The sequence below is a fragment of the Cupressus sempervirens genome, chromosome 4, assembly GCF_028749045.1.
Source record: "Cupressus sempervirens isolate cs-2001-9-10 chromosome 4, ASM2874904v1, whole genome shotgun sequence".
Taxonomy (NCBI): domain Eukaryota; kingdom Viridiplantae; phylum Streptophyta; class Pinopsida; order Cupressales; family Cupressaceae; genus Cupressus; species Cupressus sempervirens.
The window spans coordinates 13,542,800-13,553,533 of NC_143121.1; the positions used below are offsets into that span (position 1 = coordinate 13,542,800).

At 33.6% G+C, this 10,734-nt stretch overlaps 1 protein-coding gene across 1 annotated transcript; it reads left to right on the top strand.

The window, feature by feature from the left end:
• The first annotated feature begins 6,669 nt into the window (after positions 1–6,669).
• LOC149559689 (disease resistance protein Roq1-like) lies at positions 6,670–10,235 on the top strand. The gene is made up of 7 exons (XM_089824252.1): positions 6,670–7,010; positions 7,171–7,281; positions 7,396–7,707; positions 8,105–8,265; positions 8,363–9,350; positions 9,443–9,721; positions 9,819–10,235. The coding sequence occupies exons 5-7, from the start codon at positions 8,535–8,537 to the stop codon at positions 10,203–10,205; spliced, it is 1,482 nt and encodes a 493-aa protein (XP_089680378.1). The 5' UTR covers positions 6,670–7,010; positions 7,171–7,281; positions 7,396–7,707; positions 8,105–8,265; positions 8,363–8,534; the 3' UTR covers positions 10,206–10,235.
• Positions 10,236–10,734: the final 499 nt, after the last annotated feature.

Below are 10,734 nucleotides of genomic sequence, written 5' to 3' on the forward strand. Positions count from 1 at the left end.
CATTTTTCTCACAAGAGACCACTTAGCCCATCAAACTCCAAATATTTCACACTCCAAACCCTTTTCTAAGAGAAAAAAAAATTGCTCCAAGAGTTTTTACAAAGAATTAGAATACACAAAAATTTTCTCCAAGTCTACTTGTTCCTCCTAGGCTTGATTCAAAAGAAAATAATTCCCCTTTTATACTTGATATTGGCTATATTTGGCTTAAAATCATATAGCCAATATAATTACTATTTTCCTTATTTAAAATAACCAAATAACCCTAATCTTCCAATTTTACTACTATCCTTAAAAATAATGGCCCTTATAATTTTGGGCTTACATTATAACCTCCAACAAATATGGGAGCCCATTCAAAATTTTATCTAAATAAATAACCTCCCATTTTGGCTTTTATAATTTTAAGCCATACAAAATAAATCAACCCCTTAACAAATAAAAATATATATCCCCCGTTTTTTATAAAATAATAATCATAATAATATATGGTTCACAATAACCACATATTATATTTATACGTTATTTTTAAACTTGTTATATTATTAAGAGCATAAAATGAGGATGATGATATCATGACGACATCATGAAAATTTGCATTTTTCCTCTAATTTCAAATGATGAAAGCTTTCACATATGAACTCCATTTTTGACAAAACAAATGCCATTGGAAAGCTCTTGACGGGCTCTTTAATTTAAGACCCATTGTTGACCACTTTTGAGATGGTCCAATTTCACCTTTTTATTCAACTTATTTGACCAAGCATATCTTGAGCAAATAGACTCCTTTTGATGCACTTCGAATTGTGTCAAGAACACTTTGCCATGCTCTATAAATTGATGCCAATTTTGGGAGATTTTGATTTGGCTAAATTTTAAAGGTTTTCAAGATCCACCTGGATGATTGAAGCAGTCACAAGTACCACACATCTTTGTGGGAGATGATACAAAAATGGAAGGTGAAGGGAAAGGGCATGTGGATATGGAAAATGGGGAATTCAAAGATGTTCTCTATATTCAAAATCTTAGCTCTAATCTCCTATCAATTTACAAAATCACTCACCTTGGAGATGGCAACAAAGTTGAGTTCCTTCCAAATCCAATGATGCTGAGAAGTGTAAAGATGATTCATTGGTTGTAGTGGGGAAAGTCAATCATGACAAGAGGCTTTATTCCTTCTCCTACTTTGTGCCTGTGTCTCCTTCACATGCCTTGTTAAGTCAATCTAATTCACAAATCAAACTATGGCATGAGTGGTTTGGTCATATTGCCTTCCACTACCTTTAGCAACTTTGATCCAAACACATGGTCAAAGGTCTACCTAACATCAAATTTTCTAAGGGTGAGTGTTCATCATGTTCAGTGGATATGGATCTTGAGGAGAAGTATGATAAAGGGAAATCTTCAAGAGTGCTAGTTCTTCTTTAGTTGGTTCACATGGTATTAGTAGGTTGTTTTGCAGTGACATCAATTAGTCAGGGTCATTACATCCTTACATTCGTTGAAGAAATTTCACACTTTACATGGGTCTACTTCCTTCATCATAAGAATGAAGTGGTTGATAAGCTTCAAGTCTTAAAGATTCATGTCGAACAGAAATCAAGAAAAGCCATCAAGGTTCTTCAGATGGACAATGAAAGAAGATATGTGGATATAAGAATTTAAGACTTTTGCAAACTTGAGGGAATTGATCTTCGGAATCCACCAACATTCAATCCACACAAGATAGATGTTGCAACACTAAGGATTCACACTCTTAAGTTCATGGCAAGTTGCATGATACAAGACAAGTCTCTTGATCCAACACTTGAAGTTGAAGCCATTAGCAATGTCACTCACATACTTAACAAATTTCCTCATAATGCCTAAGATGAAAAGAGTCCTTTTGAGGCATGGTGTGGTAGAAAACTAGTTGTGAGTCACTTTAGAGTCTTTGGTTGTCCAACATGGGTAAACCTATCATCAAAGGGATGAAAGGCACTAGCACCTAGGCCTTGTACTTTTATCAGTTATGAAGATAGTGTAAAGGCATACATACTTTTGGATCCCGAGAGTCATAAGATTTTTGTGGAGAAGGATGTACACTTTGAGGAAATATCACCTAACTTATCCTCTAATCCTCTTCACACTTCATACACTATAGAAAATTATAGTGACATTAGCGATAGTGCTTCAACAAATTTAGATACATGGGGTTCTATTGATAGTTGTAGTGAGAGGTCACGACATTAGCATAGTCCACATGCATATATTTCCATAGTGATAGGTCTAGAAAAGTAGGGTACACCTTGTCTTCTAGGTCCAACAACAAGGTATGACTACATAGCAGACATTTTAGGTTTGTTCATGGAGTCATACATTGTAGATTTTGGAGACATCCTTGATGATTTACATCTTCTCTTTGATGAAGATGATCCTTCTATAGTTGTTGTGAGGGCTCACTCTGACCCTCATGACTATTCTCTACAAGATTGATCTTTACAAGTTGACATAATTGTGGATCCTTATGTACAACAGTTGCACGAGGTCCCCTTATTAGAAGAGGAGATTATTGTTTCATTGGGACATGTTCTATAGACATTCTTGCTAGATTTTCATTTTTTCTTTTCAGCACTATTAGAAAGGGCAACCATCAACATTGATACAAGGACACTTGAGTAGGTTTCAAGGCCACCACACATCTTCAAGATTTTACCTTTACCATTGTTTCTTCCAAAGGGGTGGAACATCATTCAAAATTCTTGGACCAACTTCTTCCTTGGAGCAGTAATCACTAGTCGACATTCTTCATTGGGGGGGAGGGGGGATGACCTTCTCTCTCTTCCTCTTCTTTCTTATGGGGGGGCAGGTGGGTGGGGGGGGACTTTTTCCATTTATGAGGTTTTGTTCTTCTCATTCTTCATTATTGTATATACTTGATGTATGTCATAACGGGGGTTCTTGATTACTCCATCCATCAATGCATCTTTCATCTATTTTTTTGGTGGCACGGTTTTTCCCATGATGTTTTCCCTCTTTCTCCACTTTATGAGAGATTGCATTTCATTATGTACATGGATACCTAACATTTCCTAGTAGCTAAGACCCATTATGCATTTCATCCTAGTTTTTGTAAGCTTAAGGGCATTCCCCTAAGTAGCACTTAAGGGTAGGTGTTGGTGTAAATACATATTTACTATCTATACTTACTTAAGTTTACTTAGGTTAATGCATTATTTTATTATTTATTTTGTGAGACATTTAGGAGTTTGTGTACCTTTATAAGTTGTCATGTTGATAATAGAGAAGTATGCAACTCTAATTCAGCACATGGTGTCTACAACATTGGAGTTCACATCATTCATCGAGTTGTCATGTAAACAACGTAGTTATTCACACTCCTAATTTAGCACATGGTGTCTACAACATAAATTTGCGTGCTATACCATTGTATGCTTATCATCTCATCATCACACTTACTTTCGTGCTTAATGGAGGACAACCCATATCTGGTGGACGTGTGCCTAGTTGTATGACTTATCATGATGTTGATTCCTAGGCATTCTAGATGCATCTTAGAGGCCTTTATATATAGCCACTCCTAGTGTACCTTCATATTGAATTGAATAGATAACGATATTCTGATCATATCTTTCTGGTCTACAGTTGTGCTTGTGTTTGAGTTCCTCATTCTTAAATGAATATTTACCTAAGGTAAATTCTTACAAACTTAAATATGAGAATACCAGCTTTGAGTTACATGGATATATTGATTCTAATTAGGTTGGAAGTGTAAAAGACTAGAAAGGCACATCCTGATACTAATTCAGTTTAGGATTAGCCATGATCTTTTGGATCTAATAAAGCAAGATTTTGTTTCTCAAAGTTCTATTGAGGCAAAATATATTGTAGTAGCTATGGGGGCTAGAGAAGAAGTGTGGCTTCAGAAGTTTCTTTCAAATCGACCACAATTCATTATGATAATCAAAGTTGTATCAAGTTATCTGTGAATCTCGTATTTCATTATAGATCCAAGCATATAGAGATTCCTTACCACTACATAAGAGACATGGTGAAAAAAAGAGCTATTCAATTAGAATTTATTAATACAGGTGATCAAACTGCTAACATTCTCACCAAGGATCTCTCTAAAGTGAAAGTTGATCTTTTCAGAAAGAAACTTGGCTTGATTGAAATGTAAGTTATGAGATTGAGTCTCAACTTTGTAAATTTTTATTAATTAAATAAAAATGTTTACAGTATAAACTCTTTTATCTTATGTGTGACTCTATAACTCATGGGCATACCCTATGTTCATTATTTAAGGAGATAATATTTTATAATGGAATATTCATTCTGATAATATAAGGTGACAATCCTTTATTATTATTAGATTACTATCATGTGACTTGATATTCAAGGAAAGATCATGTTAGTTAAAAGAGCATGTTGATAGAAATCATGTGACTTGACATCTATTGAAGGTCAATATGTTCAAATTCATAGTGGATATTATGTGGCTTAATATCTATGGATGTACCATGATTTCGTATGGTGAATATCATGTGACTTGATATCTATATACACACCATAACTGAAAAGAATATCACGAGACTTGTTTTTCTTATATATATCTTGAGGATATTACTTCTTATAATGAGAAAAAATCATATGCACTTTGTCTTCCCTAGCTAAGAGGGAGTGTTGATACAAATAGCTTTGGTTCAAAAACTTGCACTGATCACATGAAACTATACTCATGTATATATACATGTTGATATGTTGAATATTGATAAGTATATGTACATGAATATAATTTGCATTTCATTATGGTGATCGTAGCATTCAAAACTACCAATGCACATTATTATTGAAGTCATATCTTAGAAATGAATTCAGTAAACAAATCATATTTATACTGATTGTTAAATGATTACAATGGACTTAGTTAAAGTCTTAATGTCATTAGTTCTTTTATGACTAATCACATTAGGTGTGACCATTCCACTGATCAGATATATTGGTGAATGGTCATGTCTCCATTTGGAGACATGCCCATTCACCCATGTACCCGTCTAGACTTGTATACATTGTACATGCCACCAAATATTGTAACATAGAAATTGATTAATGTGTGTAGATTGAAGGCAATACAAACATTGATCTTGAAGGAATATTTATATCATTTGCATTCTGATTATATATATTGTGCAACACTTTGGATTCTTCATTGGCATTGATCATACTTGGAAATATACGTACTTCAGCACTGCAAAAGAAATTTGTAAGTAAACTTTACATAGAGCTTCTAATTCATCTTCACCATCTTCTTCATAACTAAATCCAACAACTGGTGTGATGAAATCATTTTAGGATATTGTTATTTGTCAACTTGGGTCAAAGAAGTTAATTATTGAATCTAATATATGCATTTCTAATTCCAACCTTAATCTTTTTGAATGAGAGGTTAAGGTTAATGATTGAAAATACATGTTTTGGTATTTTATCTTAACATTTTTTATGGAGAGGTTAAGATTTTAAGATGAAACACATGTTTTGGAGCCTGAACCTTAACCCTTTTAGATTAGGTTAATGGTTAATGATTTATTTGAAATATGTATTTTGGAAACTTATCTTCACCTTTTTTTTATGGAGAGGTTAAGATTTTGAAATGAAACAAGTGTTTTGGGATGCTTCATTAACCTTTGATAACTTGCGACTCAGGAACCATATTAAAAAAATTAGAAGTGCTAGATGGAGCTAGGAATGAGCCAAAGATATTTGAAAGGCAAAAGTATTTAAAAAGATTGAGGAGAAGAAATCATTTTAACGATTAAAGAGAGGTGCTTTCAAGGAATAATCATAGTTTCAAATGACAAGGATTTTGAAAATCCGGAGAGATTTTGATATCCGGACAACAATAGCTCAAAAAAGTAATTGAATAATAAAGTTATCTCTTGACTTATTTTACATATCTATATATATATATATATATATATATATATATATATATATATATATATATATATATATATATATATATATATATATATATATATATATATATATATATATATATATATGCTATAGTGTCTACACTAACAAATTCTTTTCTCTAATTATTAGACACAGAAAATAATTTACAAATCTATATGATTCCGCAGGAACTAATAAATAACGTAATGACCTACCATATAACCTTAAGTTCCAAATCTCTCATGTGAAAGTGTATATTATACTTTGTTGACCAGAGCAATGCATTATACACGCGTCTTAATTAAAATCTTTGCTTTGAACATATGTTAGATTCGATCAGTTAGTTTTCTAAGGTCGTTGTATTCGGTCATGCTTCCACAATCACAAAAGGATGGGCCAGAAAAGATGTAGCACTCGTCAATCTCATCTTCTTGTCGTTGTGAAGCCCTACAATTATTCCAGAAGCCTTCTAGGCCCCTTCTTTGCAGCTGCCAAACGTCTGTTCTCATTAAGAAAACAGCTATGTTGCATTTCCATCTTTTCAACCATGCCCCACATTGACATTTGCTGGAAAAGATTGCCTTGGGTAATAATACGAAGCCATTCCACAATTATTCCATGTGGGTCTCACAACAAGTTTTTCAATACAGCTGTCTTGCACATGGCCACACCAGCCCAGTGAGTTATCGATCATATTGTTCCCAAAGAAAGGATAAGGAGGACCTTTTTAATATATTTTTTCTTCTGTGTTTTATTTGCTGACTGTTAGTTATGGGAAAGTTTGCTTCTCCATTGTCTTGTTTCTCCTGCACTAATTGCTTTTCATCCTCTTCTCCACAGCCACCCAATGCTGGAACTTCTACCCCTCCATCATCTTCTCAACAACCAGCAAATGTTGGGGTTTCTACTTCTCCATCATCTCCACAACAACATTCGTCCTCTTCTCAACCTTCAACCGCCACCGTTACCGATTTGAAGGCCTTTCTACAAAATTTCAATGATTTGAGCCAGCTTCGAGATCTGATAACTTGCTCGAAGATTTTTTGAACATAGCGGTGAGTTTATTTAGTTTTATATAATTGCTATTTCTTCAATTCTAATATATTTAGTTTATTTAGAGTATCTTTTGGTTGTCGAAAATTATGGCTTCTTAATATATTCTTTGTAGGGTATATAATATATATTGAGCGTGATTATATTTTGGTCAAAACGCAGTCGGGAGAGAAGAACGAAGGAGGATATAGTTCAGAAGTGAGTTCTCATATTCAGGATGGCCAAACATTCCTTGAATTTTTAGATAAACACACTGGCAATCGTCATGAAAAGGTAAAGTTTTCATTTCAGAGTGCCGTAAATTCAACTTCATTTCGGAGCGGCTGTAGATCTAAATATTTAGGAATTGTCATATCTTTCTCACATTTAATGGTCTTCTCCGTACAGAGATTTGATTGACGGTTTCAGTGGAGAGACCCAGAAAATTCTCATAAAGTTGCTGGAAGGCGCTGGGAAAATTCATTGGGTGGGGGCAGCACTTTCTGTATTGGGATTCGTACTTAGTAGATTTAACGAGATGTCTAACAACAAGATCGAGTGCCTTGAGCTTTTGAAAGCTATGATTAATCTTGGGAAGCAAATTGTAGAGTTGAATGAGCAAATGCCAGATCAGAAACAGAAATTAAACGAGGCAGTGGAGTGCATCGTTGTAGGATGTTGTCTGTGCACCTCCCAACTCGGAACTTCAAACACTTTCAGGTGAGTTCAATTACTTGATCAGTTTTATTTGAGAGGAAAATCCAAAAAAATTAATTGTCTGAGTTGAGAGAGAAGAAGTACCCCTGTTTTTCTGCTTCACTGTTTAGCTTCTTTTGAGATGTTTTTTTTTTCGGTGGAGAATTTATATTGTTTTTTTTGAGAATTTATATTGTTTTTGTTGAGAACTTATATTGTTAAAATGGAGTTAGATATAATTTGGTGTTAAACAATTGTAAGATAAAATGGAAAATTTTCAATATAAGGTTTAATGGTCAAAATTTTAAAAAGTTCCGTCTTTGCATTTTATTTGAAAGGTTCAAAGCAGATTATCTTTTCATACAAACGTAAGCAAGGTTGAATTATCTTAATCTCAATCGAAAATTTGAAATATGTGTAGGTTTCTCACTTCTTCAGTCACTGCCGATAGTTTAAAGACCTTCCAAGTCAGAGTAGACCGTCTGTACAGCGATCTCCAATTATGGGGTATTATTGACTTACAGAAAAGACTGCCAAGGCTTGCTTCGCAGTCACAGAAACTCTACGCAAATGAAGTGGCAGGTAAAATGTTCTTATCTTTTAGTCATCCTTTTACTATTATGTTAAGTTTTGAGTTCTGCTAAAAACATTGATTTGAGAATATTTACAAATTCTACAGTTAGAATAGACTCTGCCCGGGATGAAGTAATTCGACTTTTAGATTTGAGTGAGCAACATACATCAGCAAGAGTTGTGGTTGTCCATGATTTAGGCGGAATTGGGAAAACAACTCTAGCCGATGCCGTTTATGCACAATTGACCTCCATAGTTTTAAACATTGTAGAATTCACATGGATCAAAATTGTACAAAGAATGATCTCAAAGTTCTCCAAGAACAGATTTTGAATGAGTTGTTCCAAAAGAACTTGAAACTGACAAACTGCGACCATGGTCGAGGACTCATCAAGTCACTCTCTGTACAGAATCCTCATCAGCCTCTATTTCTCCACATTGACAATGGTCTCAAAAGTACAGATCTGGAAGATCTCTTGCCTGCAGACTCGGGCAGTTGGCTTCCATTAAAGAGTAGAATTCTTGTCACCACTCGAAATCTGCACGAGACGGACATATTTCTCTGCAGGAATATTCAACGCAAGCAATATGCTGTGATTCCTCTTCGAAAGAGAGAAGCAAGAGAAATATTGTTGAAGAAAGTCTGGGACTACAGTGATGAAGAGAATATAGAGCACCTCCTTGATTTGTGTGGCGGGGTTCTACTACGGCTGGAGTTAATTGGTTCGCAACTGGCTATAAATAGTAAATGCAGAAATAACATAGTATTAGAGATGCTTAGAGAAGGAGAGAAGGTGCAGGAGAAAGATATAAGTGACCGAATGGTTGATTTTGTATACCACAGATTATTACCATCCGTTAAAGAGGCTTTCCTCGATATCGTATCCTTCTTTTCAGGATATTGGAGTAAAGATGTGGCATACAGTGTTGGAGTGGAGAAATTCAGAGCTCTAGAAGAGGCGTCATTAGTCAAGACATACGAAGGGGCCGGTGTGATTGTTCACGACATAATTGAAGCAAGAGGGAAAAAGATGTCAGAGGGAAGCAGAATCACAGAGCCCGAGATATTGAGTGAATGTTTGAAAGATAAAGAGGTACGTCAGTAAGGTGTCTCTTGTTAATTAATATAAACAAAACATATTTGCCCTTGATAATCATAGTATCATAATTCTTTGTTTTGGTGCAGAAACTCAAAAATCTGAAAGGTATCTGTTTTGAGGAACCATTCTGGCTGTCTACAATAGAAATTAACAAATATCATCTGAACTGTATGAGTAACTCGTTAAGAATATTACATTATAGAGCATCTCAAATAACATTCAGTGGGAAATGCCATAGAGCATTTAAGCAACTTAGACACCTCTCTCTTCCGAGAAAGATCTCTGATTTACCGATGGAATTTGAGAAACTAAAACGCCTTGTCTCCTATTCTGGCCCATTGATTCAAGGCATGAGTTTGTACAAGGTAAGATTTGCAATATTTATCTTTTCAAATAGCTATGATTAGATTTTACAATAGCATCTGACATCTTCTTAATAATTGTCTGTGTGCAAATATGTAGCTTCCTCCAAATCTGCGTGCTATGTACATCAGATGCGAAATTTCTCCCGAAAGTGGAATTGCAAATTCTCTAAATTCTCCCGAGGTAGTTCAAGATTCTTCTCTTGTAAGATTGGTTTTTGAGAATATACCAAGTATGGAAAGGTTACCAGACGGAGTAGAAACGCTAACAAAGATAGAGGAATTATCAATTTACGTTTGCAATAAGTTGAGAGAACTTCCTTCCAAAATAGGCAAACTTAAGAATTTGGGAAAAATAACTCTCCTTGAGTGTTCTCTCTTACAGGAATGGCCCTTATGTTTTGGAGAGCTCTCAAAATTGAAGATATTAAGTTTTACACTTTGTTCTTCAAAATTAAATGAATCCTTACCCTACAATATCAAATAAAATTGTAAAATATCTTAAACAATTTTTCCATACTATATTGTTTAATTGTTACTTAAGATATTTTTCTGTTGTTCAATATGTGATGAGATAAGTAAGAAACTTTTAATAATCTTTTATATTCTAAATAAAAATATTTTATTTTACTTTGTATATACAATTCTTAATTAAATTTAAAATAAATTATATTTTAATCTTATTAAAATAAAAATAATATACTTATAAAGAAAAAACATATATTTTAAAATTAAGTTATCTAAATGTATATAAATTAATTAATCTAGATTAAGTGAAAGTGATTTGAAAGTATTAATGTTTATTTAGAATTATTTTTTAAATTCAAATATAAAGAAAATGTGTAGATAATTTCTGAATTGTGAATTGAGGATTAATTTGTCTCTATTTTAATAATGTAAATAACAATGAGAAGTATTTTGTATATTTTGATGATATAAGTTAATATAATACAATAGTACTAATTGTTTATAAATTTTAAAATTTTTAGATAAGGACATAATTTATTTTTGTTAAA

Coding starts and splice junctions, on each gene's coding strand:
- LOC149559689 (XM_089824252.1), top strand. CDS start 8,535: ATGGATCAAAATTGTACAAAGAATGATCTCAAAGTTCTCCAAGAACAG. Junction 9,351..9,442: donor AATGTTTGAAAGATAAAGAG/GTACGTCAGTAA, acceptor GTTTTGGTGCAG/AAACTCAAAAATCTGAAAGG. Junction 9,722..9,818: donor AAGGCATGAGTTTGTACAAG/GTAAGATTTGCA, acceptor GCAAATATGTAG/CTTCCTCCAAATCTGCGTGC.